The 17277-nt window shown below is 27.7% G+C and overlaps 2 protein-coding genes across 4 annotated transcripts; one reads left to right on the plus strand and one right to left on the minus strand.

The window, feature by feature from the left end:
* Positions 1-3635: 3635 nt before the first annotated feature.
* On the plus strand, positions 3636-11304 carry LOC100164474 (TELO2-interacting protein 1 homolog). Of its 2 annotated transcripts, XM_029489157.1 has the most exons (17): positions 3636-4095; positions 4205-4413; positions 4480-4616; positions 4684-4861; positions 6516-6687; positions 6751-7013; positions 8012-8220; positions 8288-8470; positions 8804-9034; positions 9100-9372; positions 9429-9640; positions 9705-9961; positions 10028-10163; positions 10225-10415; positions 10477-10705; positions 10779-10907; positions 10989-11304. In XM_029489157.1, exons 2-17 carry the CDS (start codon positions 4220-4222, stop codon positions 11064-11066), a joined length of 3072 nt encoding a protein of 1023 aa, XP_029345017.1. In that variant the 5' UTR covers positions 3636-4095; positions 4205-4219; the 3' UTR covers positions 11067-11304. The 2 variants fall into 2 exon arrangements, with proteins under 2 accessions (XP_029345017.1, XP_008181116.1); XM_008182894.3 differs by having other exon boundaries at positions 3637-4413.
* A 1121-nt stretch (positions 11305-12425) lies between these two features.
* Positions 12426-16887, minus strand: LOC100162384 (golgin-45). 2 transcript variants are annotated; one of them, XM_001945312.4, is made up of 6 exons: positions 16648-16887; positions 16194-16564; positions 15839-16113; positions 15641-15769; positions 15385-15580; positions 12426-12858 (listed from the first exon to the last, which is right to left on the minus strand). In XM_001945312.4, the coding sequence occupies exons 1-6, from the start codon at positions 16661-16663 to the stop codon at positions 12718-12720; spliced, it is 1128 nt and encodes a 375-aa protein (XP_001945347.1). In that variant the 5' UTR covers positions 16664-16887; the 3' UTR covers positions 12426-12717. The 2 variants fall into 2 exon arrangements, with proteins under 2 accessions (XP_001945347.1, XP_008181115.1); XM_008182893.3 differs by having other exon boundaries at positions 16194-16804.
* Between the last annotated feature and the right edge of the window lie 390 nt (positions 16888-17277).

Below are 17277 nucleotides of genomic sequence, written 5' to 3' on the forward strand. Positions count from 1 at the left end.
CTTTACTTCTAAAGCAGTTGAAGAACACACATTTATTTCTCCGAGCCATATTAATATTATTAATAATTATACAACAATACGACAATTAATGACAATGTTTATGCTCGACTGCTCAAGTTCAAGACATACAATGCTTTGACGATATAGGTATTACATAATTATATACGTAATTCTACTTCTGAAAGTAGATATATGGATTTGTTTGTTATTCATAACCGTATGACGTATTGGGATTTGGGAAATTTTTCTATTCTATTATTTCAATCAACTAATGTCTAATAGCAATTAATAGGCAGTAGTGCAATACGCACCTGACAGCGGCATCGCCGGCCGCCGCAGTACCCGATTTAGCTGGTAATAAACTAGTGCCATAGGCGTGCGCACGGGTAGGGCTGATTGGGCTTTAGCTCTACCTGAGATTTTTTTATACGTGGGTACCTTACGAAGACATGATTAAAAGTAGGTATAGCCCTTTTAGTTTTTAAACATTTGTGTTTACCCGAGAGACTGTACAGGGCGATTTATTTAAAATGGAACACTCATTATTTCAAAAAGTGTAATTGTTTTTGAAAATATTTTTTTACACAGGTACCTAGTTTCGAGTCGCTTACAAAACAACAAATTTGTTAACAAAAAATTTTATTTTTTATTTTTTTAAAATTTTTTTTGACAACAGAGTTTTACTTTCATATTCCAAAGTAGAATATTTTTCTAAGTATTTCGATACATAAAAATCGAATTTAGTGCGAGTAGTCTATGCGTTATAAGTATTTAAAGTTTAGATGAACGTAGTTGAGCGGTACAGGCTTGCCCCGCGAAATGTATGTCCACTACTTCGTTCATCTAAATTTTAATATTTATATCTCATAAACTAATAGCCCTAAAGTTGATTTACCATGAATAATTTATATTAATAAATAAATACCTATTAATGCAAATTGACAATTTTTACATATTATATATTATATTTTAAACGTTTTTGAATCAATTGTTTTATTAGATTATATTTGGTTAAAATTTAAATCAATATTGATGAATTTTGTACCTATGTGTGAAATAATGAAAACTGATTGTTTACATTTTCCAGTAACCAACAAAAGGGTCACATAAATGTTTTCAGTGAAAATGTCTATAATTTTTTTCTTGTGTGACCATATGACTAGGTGGTGGGTGATCAGATTGAATTTAGCCATACCTGACTCAGAGGTCTGCGCACGCCGCACGCCTATGACTAGTGCTTCTAACGAGTCGGGTACCTACAAACTTAATATTCTCGGGTACATTTCCGATCGAAAGTTATTACCAAACGATCACACGGCGTTGGCTATCTATGTATGTTTAATCTATGATACCATGGAACATTTTTTTTTAATTATTGCCATGACAAAATAGATTCTATATATATATAGAATCTATTTTGTCATGGAAATTGCATATTTGCATCGATGAGTTATAAATTCATTTTTTAAGTTTGTCATTCGAGTATAATATTATAAAATGGTGGGCAAGTTAATGAAAATAATTAACTGTGGGAAGTTAAGTTAATTAAATTAAATTACCTTCAGTTAAGTTAAAAGTTAGCAAAAAAATAAAATTTAACTAGTTAAGTTAAAAGTTAAGATGGAAAATAAAATTAACTTACCTCAGTTAAAAAAGTCAATTTTTTTTTAACTCATAATATTCATAATTCATCAATTGCCCTAGTATTTTGATTTGTACGGACATTTACCAAGACGCTTAGCACTGTGCAAACATAAAACTTAAAATTATTATTGTATTTCATTGTTAGCAGAAACTTATAAGTTATAGCCTATAGGTTAACTTATAAACTTTAAATTATACTAAACTTGTTAGAGTCTAGAGAAGATATTAATTATTAGCAGTAGTATACATTTTACTGTAAGTCGTCTATCCTAGTTGGACTTATTATAAGTAGTTTATTTAGTACCATTATAATAGTCTATTATTAAAATAAAATCAATGAATAATGGTAATAGTATAAATGTATAATAGGTACCTACCATAAACTGTTTCCATATTTATTTCGATAATGTTATTTTCTAATCTCATACGTTTGCTTGTATTTATAACGAATACGGCAATATAAATTATAATTTATAAATATCTCGGACGACTTTTTGTTTTGTCCGTTGGAATTATTGTCGTATTTACCAGAAACCAGTATATGTTATTGATATAATGATTTCCAATTTCCATTGATATTATTATTATGATATTTAGTTTTAAACCTGTTTTTAGGAATTGGAGAGTTAGATAAAACAAAAATCGGAATATTCAATACCGAGTAGATCATTAAATAATAGAATTCGTAAAAATAGCCAGTCCATACAATGGATAGTACCTATACTAATTATTACTCTTTACTGTAGTACCTATAGAATATAGATTATAATATAATTTGATTATATGAAATGATGATATTATATAATTACCGCCACATTGACTGTTGTTCCATGTTATCTCCTAAAATAGTACAAACTGTCCACGGTTTTAATTTTTTCTATAGTCCGTGACATGAAAAGTGGCCGATGACCATCGCGAACCAAGGGCCGTTTCGCCTCAGTGGTTGACATTACGCGCGGTCGCCCGGCACTGCGACCCCCGCGCTGTATGCGGTATAGGTTGAGAACCAATGGCTAACAGGTAGGGAAGCCGCTACGGGTCGCGGTACACACCGGCTACTTTTCGTGTCGCGGACTATAGGTGACCGTACAAAGTGTCCTACAACCTGAAAAAATACCTGATAATCGGTACCTACACATTTGATCCCTAATGATTCCGGTACCGCAGTCGATGTTTCAAAAAAAAAAAAAGACCTTATAAGGTCTATAGACAATGGTCAATGGTTTATGGGCGATGGACCGCTTGAAAAAAATTCCAATTTGGACCAAATTGGGCCACTTTGGAGGAGCCAGTCCACCTCTGCACGGATATTGGTATTTTCAGTATTGTCCTATAATCCTGGCAATAATAACATATTTTGTCCTCAATGATGGATAGAAGTGACAATCATCAAACAGCAGGCTGATCGCTAATAGCCGCGGTGAAGGTCGCGATTAGACGCTCTGATGAATCGACGGACAGACGGATCGTATTGTCGGGCGGACCGTAGAAACGGAGCGGTGTTTAATTTTCTGCTCCATGAAATCTCCGTTTGCTTTTTTCCATGAATTCTTAATTTTATCACTTTATCATTTTTCATTTATAATCACGATTTAAGATATAGGTATATCTTAAATCGTGTTTATAATAGTGATGGGTACTTTCAATTCATTTCAGTGAACTAATTCATGTGATTCAGCTCATTAAAATGAATCGATTCACTGAATCAATTCAATGATTCAGTGATTCAATGAATTCTATGAAACACTCTCACTCTGTATTATAGTGTTAATATGTTATATATATTTACTTATATATTTATTTATTTTTTATAATTTATAAAATCATAAAAAACCAAATAACAGTATGATTTGTTGAGTACTAAAATGAGATTGAAGACAATATATGTTTTTGTAAATTTATTTGGAAAATATACAATACTAGTTTTGCAACAATTATTTATATTTTTCATTTACTGAATTAGTATAGTTAGTACTATAGTACTAGTTTACTATAGTATAATATAGTTACATATTATTTTGAACCCCAATAGTAGAATCACTCCATAGAATACTATGGAGAGTTGTAGTAGAGTGATTCTACTATCTATAGTATCAAGTTGATTCACTCTCAAAAGCGCAAATTACAGTGTCGCCACTAGTGATTCACTAGTGAATCGACTCTTTCGTAGATACCGAATCAATTCATTCGATTCACCTGAGTGAATCAATTCAGTGAACTGATTCATTCGTGAATTACACACCACTAGTTTATAATCAAATTCAATTCGAACCGCCCGAAATCGGAATACTAAACAGTAAACACCGACTTCTATTATAATACTACTATTTCTCGATTGAAATCTGTGGCACCAATTTATAGTAATCACTTTAAAGTCATTAATCATAATATTATCTAGACGTGGATACTGTATAAGCACGAACTAAGATAGTACTATCTTAGTTCGTGTGTGTAAGTAAAATATTTTTATTATAATATTGGCTTCAGTCATCTAAAATGCAAAGGGTATATTAATGTACGTTTCTCTTTGGCAACGTATGTGTTTCATTTTGTCAAATAGACTTACCGAGATAAAATGTCTACTGAAAAGGCACATTTCCAAAAAGCATTCAGCATATTAAAACCGGCTTGTGATGCTTTCATTACGGAACCGAATGATGTAAACACCAAGCTCTTAAAGAATGCATTGGTTATGGTTCCAGAATATGCTCTAACACAACTTCAACCGTATGTACTGATCCCGCTGGAAATTCATTTAAAAACTAACAAGTGTGTATGATTGTATTCTATTTATATCTGTTTCAATTGAATGATCATATACAATTCATTTTCTAGATCAAACTGTACGTTAAATGTGTTGGATGTCCTGACGACTTTGTTGAAAAAAACATCTATTAGTTTGTGGCCTACATTTATGCGAATATATAAAATGTTGGTGGAAAAGTTGTCTCATGAAAAAAAATCAGATAAAGGTTTGTTTGAATTTTTAAATATTATGTAATTTTATAAGTTAATTGTTATTAGTGAATTATATTACAGTGGTGAATTTAAGCGAAGATATCAAACTGTCAATCATAATTGCTCTTAACTCATTGATTGAAAAAGCTGATATAGTTGTATTGAATCAAATGTTTAGTGAAGTTGATTGCAAACATGTTGGTTATTTGATATATATTTGCACAATAATTGTAAAAAATGAAAAAATGAATATTCTAAGGTTTGAACGTTTTATTATACTTACATTAAACTTACTAAATGCATTTATTTAATAGCCTAATAATTTATTATGGTAATCTGGTCCAGTATACTATCTATATAATATGTATCCAGTGTTGGATAAGTTACTTTTAAAAAGTAATAAAGTTACTTAACTCGTTACTCAAATAAAATTGTAGTGAAATTACTTTACTTTTTAAATAAAAAAGTAACTCATTACTTTCTCATTACAAAAAAAAAATAAATATTTTTTTTTTTTTCAAATTTCTTGGCAATTATCATTCTGCAGGCAATAATGTAACTTTTTATAAAAAATACATTACCTATGGTAAAAAGGTATAATATAAAAAATGTGTACAAAAAAAGATGTACAGTTAATTCATATTTGCATAACAATATTACAATAGTAATTACTTATGAGTTATGACTATTAAAAAATAGTACTAATTAATTGTAGCTACTTATCAATACTAATTAATCATTATATAGTTAAGTATATTATGTATTTGTGTCACAAACTGACAACATAAACCTATACCTATACCTATACCTATACCTATACCTATACCTATTTGTAGAGTGTCAACTTATCAACTGACACCAAATAAGGAATAATAGCATTCAATCTTGTATTTGTGTTATTAATATTATGTTTGTGAAAATAAAATCATAATAAATATAGAATATAATAATAACTTATACAATTATAAAAATAAACTGTTTCTTATAAATGTCAAATGTGAAATGATAGGATTTATAACGACGTAATGTATAAATATTTTGATTCTATTTAATTATCAGAAATAAAATGTTATAGGTATTCTAATGTAAATTCTAAATATAGCAATAACTAATAAGTATTTTCAAATTGAATAGTTTTTGTACAACACTAAATTATTTATAAAACCTGCATAGTTAATAGGAGCGTATATAACTCATTAGTCCACGCTATAATAGATATCATAGGAAACGTTCTGCAAAGGTACTTAGGTACCTATTTAGAGGAATCAAATTAAATAATAACTTTTCTCGTGAATAACCGTGCAATTGGACATGTCAAATGTCAAAACAATTGAAAACTGAATTATGGCGAGTTAAAATTAAATATATAAATTTATAAGATTGATTGGTAAACATAATAATACCCGCATTATGTATATATTTTTTTTTTGGCAATATAAAGGTACTTAATAATTTGAAACTGTAACGCGTTATTTTATAGAAATTACTTATCAAAAGTAATTTCCATTACATTTTCGTTACTTGGATAAAATTCTAATGAAATTACATAATGCGTTACAAGCAAAGTAACCCCGTTATAGTAACGCGTTATTTCCGTTACGTTGCTACCCAACACTGTATGTATCCACCTTTCAACAATTATTTATGATCCATTTATTTATAAATACTAATATTAGTAAATGTATCTAATTAACATTTAATTTGTTATATTATATTATTTAAATTATTTGAGATATAACTTAACTTTATCAACACAATTAAAATCAATAAAAGCATATAAGGTATATAGGTATTGGCAATTTAACAACTTAATGGCTTCACTTTGATTTAAAATATAATTGTTTTAAATTGTCTGATTAAACCTTTTGTAAATTTGTCTAATAACTAATTTGCTTATTTTTAAAATTTTATAGAGTGGAAGCCTTAAAATGCATTGGAATCCTATCATCAATTTGGGATAAAAACATTGATTCTAATATTCGACTTAAAATTATTCAAAGATTAATTAAATTTGTACCTGGTGTTTTATCTGTTAGTAGTATCATAGTTAATGCTACAGATATTCAGCACCATTCCATAACGGTGGTAAGATATTAACTATTAGTTAGTTTCTCTTGATAGTCTATATATCTTGTAAATATTTTCAAGGCTGCTTTAAATTTGTGGAGCACAATTACTTCTTTAATAATTTGTGATGATCATGTGATAGAAGATTGTAATACATATTTTGGAGAATCAATTAGTAATGTTAAAAACGATGACAAGAAAATATTAAATGATTGGATTCAAGAAAACCGTACAAATTTTAATCTAGTTGCCACACATATGGTTAAGACAAGGGAGCACCAACACTGGAGAGTTAGACTTCAATTGGTTAGTTCTTGTGATGTATTGCTGAGTAAATGTACAAGGTAAACAAATACATAATGGAAAATATAATATATATCTTCAGCATTAATACTTTAATAAGCTTTTCATAGTTTTACTTTTTATAAACTATGTTATTCTGTTCTAATTTTTTGTACTGCTGATTGAAATTAAGCAAAAAAAAAAGGGGCCAAGTGCGAGTCGGACTCGAACATAAAGGGCTCCGTAGCAGCAATTAACATATATAATAAGTCATTTCTTTCAGTCGGTACAAACTTTGGCCCTTCCACCAGCTCGAGCAGAAGTCTTTTCTAATATTATAATAATATTGCCCTTTCAGATAAGCGCAGTCGGGAACCTGCCCCCCCCCGCACGCTCCGCACTCTGATCCGATCAAGCCACGCCCCGCGCGAATTATAAATATTATTTACTTATTTACTTATTTATTTATTAAAAAAAAACTACTTACTAGATCTCGTTCAAATCAATTTTCGGTGAAAGTTTTTTTAGAAGTTATGGGGGGTGGGGACACATTTTACCACTTTGGAAGTGTCTTTTGTACAAACTATTTAGTTTGGAAAAATATGATATTAGAAACCTCAATATCATTTTTGAAGACCTATCCATAGATATCCCACAATGGGTTGGATGAAAAAAAATTTTTGAGTTTCAGTTCTAAGTAGTAAGTATGGGAAACTCCAAAATTTTTTTTTTCTATTTTTGTGTGAAAATCTTAATGCGGTTCACAGAATACATCTACTTACCAAGTTTCAACAGTATAGTTCTTATAGTTTCAGAGAAAAGTCGCTGTGACATCCGGACGGACATGACAAATCTATAAGGGTTCCGTTTTTTACTGCGGAACCCTAACAAGTTTAAATTTGTACCTACAAAAGTGTTGAGGTTTTTCTACGCAATAAAAACCACTTCACTGGTTCACTGTTAAACAATTAGCTTTTCCTAATCTTTATGTTTTAGCTTGTAAATTAAATAGTATTCATGATACTTTTATTAAATCCTGTGATATTATGTATTTTATTAGTTCTATGAAATCTTCAATCACAAATTTAATTGAGACATTAATTGTTTTATCTGATGATGAACAACCAGAAGTTGAAAAACTGGCTAATGAGTCTGTAGATAAATTACATAAAATATTTGATGGACAAAATAAGAAATCTCTTTTAGAATTACTAGAGGAAAGTTTCTATATTTTATTGTCTAGAATCCCGCGGTTTATTAGAACATCTAGTAAGATATTAGCTTCAACTTAAACCTTATACATTGTTCCATAGTTAATTATTATATATTTTTTTAGATTATATTAAACAAAAAACTGAATTATCTTTATTGTGCGGATATATAAAACTTTTTGGAAAGACCCATTTATCACGAGTGCTTAATTCATATGCTCATCTTGACCGTTTAACAACAGTCCTAATTCAAATATTAGAGCTAGAATATAAAACAATTACCTTATTAGAAGAGTCATCAATTAGAGGTAATTTATAATGTGTTGTATTTATAGTTTTTAAATATAATTTCTATATACCTATTTTGAATAAATAGATGTTAGAATTTAAAGCAATATTCTCATAAAATTGGCCATTTTCCAATTGCGAACTACTATAATTTGTTATTATTATTCATTGTAAACTGTATTTATAAGTCATAATGACTAATGGTGGTAATTTATTATCTCACATAGCAGTAATTGTTTAAATGCAACTACTGTTAATAATGAATCGTGAAAATATTTGTTTTATTTTAATTGCCTAAAAATTAAATTTTTTAAACAAGATTTAATTGATTGTTGTGTTTTTTTTTCAATTAGATCTAAATTGTATACAAATTATAACTAATGAAATGTCCATAAATGTACCTTGGAAGCAATTAATACATTTTAACGATACTTCAGCATTATATAAGATAGAATGTATTTGTAAATTAATTGGGTTGTATGGTGACTGTAATTTTATTGGTCGATATTTAATGGATTTATTTGAATCAAAAATAATGTATCGAAAAGAGATAACACTATTAATGAATATGATTCTGTCGGAAAGTAGGTATCTATCTTAAATTGCATATTTTATTATTTTATTATAACCTTGATTTTATTTGTTATAGACGATGGAGAGTGCCATTACAGTATTGTGAGGGATGTAATAGATTTGTACCTAGAATGTGATGTTTGGTATTTGCCTACTAGTATTGAAAATGATTCTACAACAAATATAGCTGACGCACAAAAAAATGTAGTACAAGTTTGTCTCATGACCGAGGGACTAGCTAAATTGGTTTCATCACTCCCTGTGACTCAACAACAATTATGCCTAATTCACTGTTTATATCCCATATTAGAACGTGTTGGCTCTGAACATGGCCCTATTTCATTAGCTGGTAATATTTTGATTCTTTGTAAATTAACTAGATTATTTACACAATTTTCATACTAGGTCAAAGAGCAATAACATTACTTGCTCACTCTGGTGGATACAGCAATCCAATTGATCTTGTTATAAAAAATTCTGATTATTTATCTCATCATTTCACTAACAAGCTATGGTCCCTTAGTAAACACCCAGAAGTATTAAATGCTTTAAAAGTGGTGATGAATCTAAACGGCAGTGATGATCTTCTACAATCTTTCCACACGATGGTTACTGAAGTAAGTTGGAAAAATGTTTATTTCAATAAATGTTTAAATGTTTATTAAATTCCATAATTTATAGGTTCTTGTTCAGAGTTGTGATGTTCATCGTACAGAAAATATGCATTCTTTCATGAAAGTGTTTCATATATTCGTGATGTGTGTAAGAAAACGGGACCAAAAATGTACCCCAATAACTGACCATATAGAAAAATCAAAATCTTCAAGTAACTGTGTAATAGAAAATATTTTGGGGTATCACAAAATTATGACCTTGGATTCGGAAAATAATTTGGATGATGAATATTGGGAAAACGAGATCAATAGCAATGCACCGTGGTATAATTATTTACATTGTTTTTCTTTAATAACTTTTAGAATTAAATTAAAGAATTTTAATTTCAGTGAAAACAATGAAACCATTGATGAAGATGATGAAGATAATAAAAAACCATTACCACCTTACATACAAATGGTCCTCTCTATAATGAAACGCGTATTGCATTATTTACCATCAAAACACAATTCTCTTCCATTACAAGTATTTTATTCATTATAAATAAATAGATTTTGTGAGATAATGAATATGATTGTTCTTATAGATCCTTAATGAAGGTTTAAATGTAATATCTAACTATGAGAATCAATTGTTGCCAATGGTTCATAAAATATGGTCACCACTGTGTACAAAATTTAATAACAATACTGATGATATAGTATTTCGCGAAGCATTCAACGTGTTGACTACAATGGCATCCACAGCCAAAGACTTTATTCGTTCCCGTTCACTCAAGTAGGTTAAAAAAAAATAAACACTATATCAATACTGACGTGGGATTTTTAAAAATTTCTAGGCAAGTTTTGCCAACTATAATAGAACGCTTGGCGTCTAGCGCAAAGGAAAGTAATAATGTTTTAAAAGGAAGTGTTTACTTTACAAGCCACAAATATAAAATGCAATATACCATATTGAGTGGTTTAGCAGATTTTGTCCTAAATTTGAATTTTTTAGAGAAAGATATGTATGATGTGTCCAATTCTGTTGCACATTATTTAGAAAAAGACCAACCAATCGAATTGCAGGTATTTAATTTTATTATTGCTTAAATGTAATAACTGAATATTGAAAATAATAAATATTGTTAATTTACTATAGAAAATATCTAAAGAATTCTACAGAAAACTGTATGCAGAGCATTCCGATTTTGTATGGATATATTTACAATCATTGTATGTAGATGAATACGAGTATAAATCTGACAATGCTCGACTACCTACGATAAAGGTACATATTAATATATTATTGTGTTTATTTTCATTGTACATTATCACAAATAAACATTTTATATTGATATTTAATTTTCAGATTTGCTGTTCATCAATGTTTAACAAACCTAACATTTCAAAAAATGTATCAGAACTACTTGAACCTTTAAATATATAACTTTTTGTTATTTACTGTTTTAACTATAGTTGATGTATTTTTTTTTTTTTTAATACTGATCTGTGATAAATATTGTGTTCCATTTTCACTCACCTCATATTTGTATGTCAATTTAATATTATAATCACTAAATGAAACATTGATATAGATATTAAAATATAAATACATTATGTCTAATGTCTATAACTTCAAGTATTTAAGTATCAATAATAAATGTTATTTTTTATTGTTTTTGAAATTTGTTTGTATACACATTTATGAATCAGCTTTATAGCTTAAAAGTATCAAATCATTACAATCATCTGCAATTCAACTCTAATCAGTTTGTTAATTTTGTGTTAGGGTTATATTTTCTTTGATTTTCTTTGTAATAATTTTTATTTGTACTTATGGAAATTTTTACCTTTTTTTTCAATATAAAATCATTTGAGTTTACAAGATTAGTAATTGCACTCCCATTAAAAAATATCTAATACAAAATTTTCCTTCCTAATTGCTGGATCATTATTTTCTGTCAAGTTGCTATAATAATAAAGTGGTATTATAGCCAATAAGCAAAGTAAGCACAGTCTTGCAGCGGTAATATTTCAGGAGGGGGGGGATTTTAATCTCAATGTTTTTTTTCTTTTTATAAATTTGTATCAATGTGGTGACGTATTATATGAAATAAACCTTGACCTATTAATAGTATGCTATGTAAGCTGTATGACACGAAAACAAATATGGATTTTAATTCTATCGTAAGCACTTTCATTGGTAGGTAGGTATTTGTATTTTGTTTTGCCTTTTCAATTTTCGGGCTTTTGCTTTTAGTTAAGTATATATTGGACATAAATTAGATACTTACGTTCAGTTTAGTATTTTGTATTTAATTAGTAGTTTGAGTCTTCTATTATTTCTACATTGTTAAAATTTTTTTGAAATTTTCTTTTTAAACATGCGATAAAATAAATATTATCTTCTACGGACATCGACACAAAAATTTCAAATTTTATTCAAAGTAATACTTGTGATATATCTACTTTAAAAAGAACAAGAATCAACAGCAGGAAAATATGAAAAAAAAAATAAGAAGATGCCTGTTGTTGGCTTAATTAGTGATTATCCTGAGAATTGGGTAATTATTGATTCTACCAATAAATCTATTCCTTTTAAATTATGTGAAACAGAATATGAATTATAATTAATAATTTTTTGACAATTTCAAGTTCTATAGTCATTCATTTTTGATTGATTTTTTCAAAAAACTGGCCATGTGTACATATTCTTGTTTGCATCGCTACATGGTACTCCTGAAATTACCTAAATATGGATTTTAAGTAAACCTACACAATTTTTTACTTTCGAGTTAAAAATATATTTTGTTAGTTTCTTTTAATTAATATAAGTCATATTCACACACAAAAAATTTCATAACAAATATTTATATTTTAACAGTTTTCAAGTTATGCCATAATAATTAATAATATTATATATTTTGTTCCATAGCCTATTTGATAAAACAACATATTATGTGTATAAAAAAAGTTAATTTAATTTTAAACATCAACATAAATAATTATACATTTTTTATTCTAGCTTATAAAACAAGTGATAAAATATTTAAACATTTTAAACATTTTTTTAAATTTGGTAGACACAATAATGTTTTTTAAATAAGTTTAACAGTTCCAGTACAATGACCACAACATAATTGAATATTAGACTCTAATGCTTGTGATGCTTCCATTATGGCATTACATGTTGCATCAACATTATTCATTTTTTCTCTAGGCATTTTCTGTATCAATATCTAAAACAAAAAATTAAAGTGTTGTATTAAAGAATATAAAATATTATTATTATTATTAAGGGACTCCAATCTATGAAAAAAAATGACTTTAACCAATAAGTTAGACAAAACTGAAGGAATTTGGTTTGACGGATTTTATTTTTGAAAACAGAATTGAATATTTATTTTTTCAGCTGTGATATCCAAGAATAAAAATATGATACTTTTGTATATATATTATTCATCATAACACTAACAATAATTGGAATATTAAAAATCGCCTCTGGCAAAGCCTAGTAAACTTGTTAATCATTCATAATTCGTTTTCAAAATTAAAATTTGTCAAACCAAATTCCTCCAGTTTTGTCCAGCTTATTGGTCTAAAAACTGCTTATTTTAAATGAAAAAATTTGATCATAATTTAAAATCTCCGTCAATGCCTGTGTGTGCGTAAGTCAATTGACGGCGAATATAAATAACGACCGACCTACTGGGCGGTATTACTGTTATAATTCTGGACGTTTCTAGGAAATATTGACCGTAAACGATTACAAATTAAACTTACTAATCTTCGTTTACTTTGCACACACTTACAAGTCATAATGTCATCATGTTATATTGCCTATATTCATTTCCTTACAACAAGACCGACTGGAGCTCCCTTAAAGATGTCTACAATTGATTTTAATTTTTAATGACAATTTACATTATAACTATAATATAGTGACATAATAATATAATTATAATATAGTCAATTAAAAAATTTAAATAATTAAATTTTCACTTATACTATATACAACTATTAAATTTATAGTAAGCAATTTTTAGTTTGATACAAATAAGTTTTATGTATATAATTATTTATCAGAAGTTAATATAAGTATTTTTATACCAAAACTATTTTCACACAAAAAACTACCTCAATGCTCAATCATAATGATATTTTTTCTGTTGACAATGGCAAGGCTGGGAGGGGGCAGCAAGTATATAATATAATTAAAATAAATATATGTTTATGGTAAGTTTTAATTGTATTATAATAATAAATAATTATTCACAAAACTATTATTTGATCTCATCTAGACTTGCACATACACCTTGATGAATGGAATATGTCTACAGTAAATAATAATTTCATCATAAAACAGTGTGTTTACGCAGTAAGCCGAAAAAATTATAATATCATTAAAACGAGTTAATTATTTATTAATTTTCATAAACAAAATAGATTAAAACTGCATTATATTACTATTGGCAGGGCTTATTCTAAATACTAAAATACTAAAGAACATTTGGGCATATCTTGCAGAGTTTGAAACCTAGATGCACACTTGAAAACATGTTTTGCATAGTTTATATCAAATAACCGACTGTTGTAAAAATAATGGACTAATGTAGTATTCTTATGAAATGCTATTAATTTGTATCACCCTTACCCACAGGGGTACATTTTAATCCCACAAATTGTATTATGTAATTCCTCATTCAAGCTGCTTAGGACTAGTGAGTTATAAATTAATAAAATATCATAAAAAAACCAATGAACAAACACAGATAATGTTCTTGCTTTTACCTATGTAAGGTTGATCATAAGTCAATTTCCTCTGATATTAAATCCAGCCCCACAAAATTAATTCTATTAAACTCAATCAAAATCATTGTCCCATGTCTATAAAAAAGCACATTCTCAAATAATTTCTTTTCTGAACATGGTTCGAACAGTACTTACTACTTTGTCACCAATATTTAAATATGTAAATATTAATTACCTCTAATTAACTGTCAATTGTCATTGAACACAATTTACATTAGTACCTTACCTATATCAACAGTATTATAAAGCAGATTATTTGTTTATATTAAATAATAATTCAAATTTAAATTTTATAACTTATTAATAGGGCATAAATGCGCTGTGTAAAATACGATCAAAATTATTAAATTATTAATTCTACTAAGGGAATTTGATACAGACTGTTTTTTGATATAAAACATAACAATATTATTTTCATTGTACAAACAAAACTATTAATTTGATAAAAATTTGAAAATATATTTAAATTTGTTTTGCAATTAAATTGAAATTGATTAGATAACTTTATGAAATTTTGATTCTAAAGCTAATTTTACATTAAATTTGATTTTAAACATTAAAATTTTTAAACAATTGAATGATTATTCGATAAAAATGAATATTTTTTAGTGAGTGTTTCTAGTGGTATACTATAAATTGGTGACATGTGCAATTCTTTAACATTATTACTTAGAAAAAGCAATGGCTATTGAGTATTGATAATAAGTAAGAAATTGTAATGTTTTTCTTAAATTAATATCCAATAACTTTATCAAAATAATAAAATATTATTTCATAACACATTATAGTATTTTAGGTATATATCTCTCGTATTGTCATGATATTTGTCAAATTGTTTGATACTTAGTAAATAATTAAATTTTTTGGTCTATATGACCATACTTTTTTAACCCGACATTTTTTATCCTAAGGTCCATTTATGTTATGAGCAAACTTAATTTAGATACACATACTTGTTGAGCTTGAGATTCAGCTTGCGTCTGGTGGATAGCAGCATGTACTTGGAGTTCTTGAATTTGAGGGGTTAATAAATGTTTTCTAAGTAATAATGATATCCTGTTGATATCTTCAGCTATAGTAGTACTATCTAGTAGTTTTTGTTTATTCGATACTTCAAGTTTATAGTAATTTTGTAATATCTTCAAATTCCTAAATCATAATAACTTAATTAAGACATTAAATCCTTCATACATTTCATTTTCAACATACTCATGTGCCGATTTTAGTAGATGTCTATTTTTTCGATTTTCGTCCAGTACTGTTAGTAATGAAGCTTCTAATTTATCTACCCGGTCACACAGAAATGTCTTCCACTTAGATAAATCTTCTATTATTAAACTATAAAAATATTATTTAATTTAAATAAATATATATAGATAGTTAAAAGGTGGTATTTTATAACATTACCTGCCAGCTAAAAATTTACTCCGTAACACATCTCGTTCTCCAGCTACTGTTTCTAATTGATCTTGTCGACCAGCTAATGCTCCTGTAAAATTGAGCAATTTGTGTGCCAATAATACTTTATCCTCGGTCAACATTTGTATTTTGGCTTCGATGTCTTCACCAATAGATGCAACAAGCATACTTTTAAGTTCGTTATTAACTTGTGCCTGCGAGCCCATTTGGAGATCCATATTAGCTAACTGTATGTTAAGTTTATCGATCTCTTCTTCTAGATTCTATAATAAAATTTAAAGATGCATGTAATATCAATTAATTGCTGAAAATATTATGTATAAAGTAATATCAATTTCTTTACTTGTTTTTCTTGAGTCAGCATACTTATCACATCTTCTTTATCTTCAGTTACATTCGATACTTTACTGCAATTAGATGCAGTCGACAGTCTTCTTTTAAATATGGCTGCTGAAGGTTTACCTAACTCTGGGACTATTGAACGAACTGCTGCCTTGTAAGGCTCATAGGGAACAAATTTTGGTTCTTTATCAGGTGACTTTTTAATATTTTGATATTTTTTTGGGCCTGGTGTCATTTCATGCATAGTTTTACTAGGATGAAATTGCCTATCATCAGGTAATACTTGAGTTCCATTTAATATCTGGTTTGGTTTAACTACTTCACTATCATTGTTCTGTTGTGTATCCAAATTGTTAGATTGTACTTGTGCAGCTGAAGAAGAATTAGAATTTTCCATTTTAAACAGTACAGAACAAATTGTGAGTGATTTATTTCAAATAGTTAAATAGACAAACCATTATGTTGTTGCATATTATTTTATATCCAAATAGGTAGTTAGTTAGTTCAGAAGTTCACAAGAGTTTGATAAATTAGTTATTATTTTCACAGCCTTTATTTTTCATTTACAATAATTAATATTTTATTATTTTGTTTAAATGTTTAATATTACTGACTTAAATACTGAATGATATATTATTTTCATATTGGTATTTTACACGTATTCACTAATAAATTATAATAATAAATAAAATAAGAGGAGAGATTTTAGTTATGATAACAACATGTTGATAAGCATTATCATCTTTATGACGTAATCGTAAAGATGATAACATAGTTATTTTTCATTTTCCATATTATTATTATTTATTACTCTATGATTATAATATTAATTATGTCTATGGAATTTTCAACACCGTATCTGATAATAAACTAAGAAAATTCCCTAAATATAGATATTTGCTATCCATAAATCAGAATGTGAATTAATATAATAAAAATTATTATCCATATCTGTATTCTGTGACAAATTCATAATATCATATCATGTCATATCATTTAATATGTAAGTATTTAATTACCAATCAATAACATTAATAGCGAAAAGCGAAATCCTATTACAGGTATGGGTATTTTGTTACTTTACC

The sequence above is a fragment of the Acyrthosiphon pisum genome, chromosome A2 (genome assembly GCF_005508785.2).
Source record: "Acyrthosiphon pisum isolate AL4f chromosome A2, pea_aphid_22Mar2018_4r6ur, whole genome shotgun sequence".
Classification (NCBI taxonomy): Eukaryota; Metazoa; Arthropoda; class Insecta; order Hemiptera; family Aphididae; genus Acyrthosiphon; species Acyrthosiphon pisum.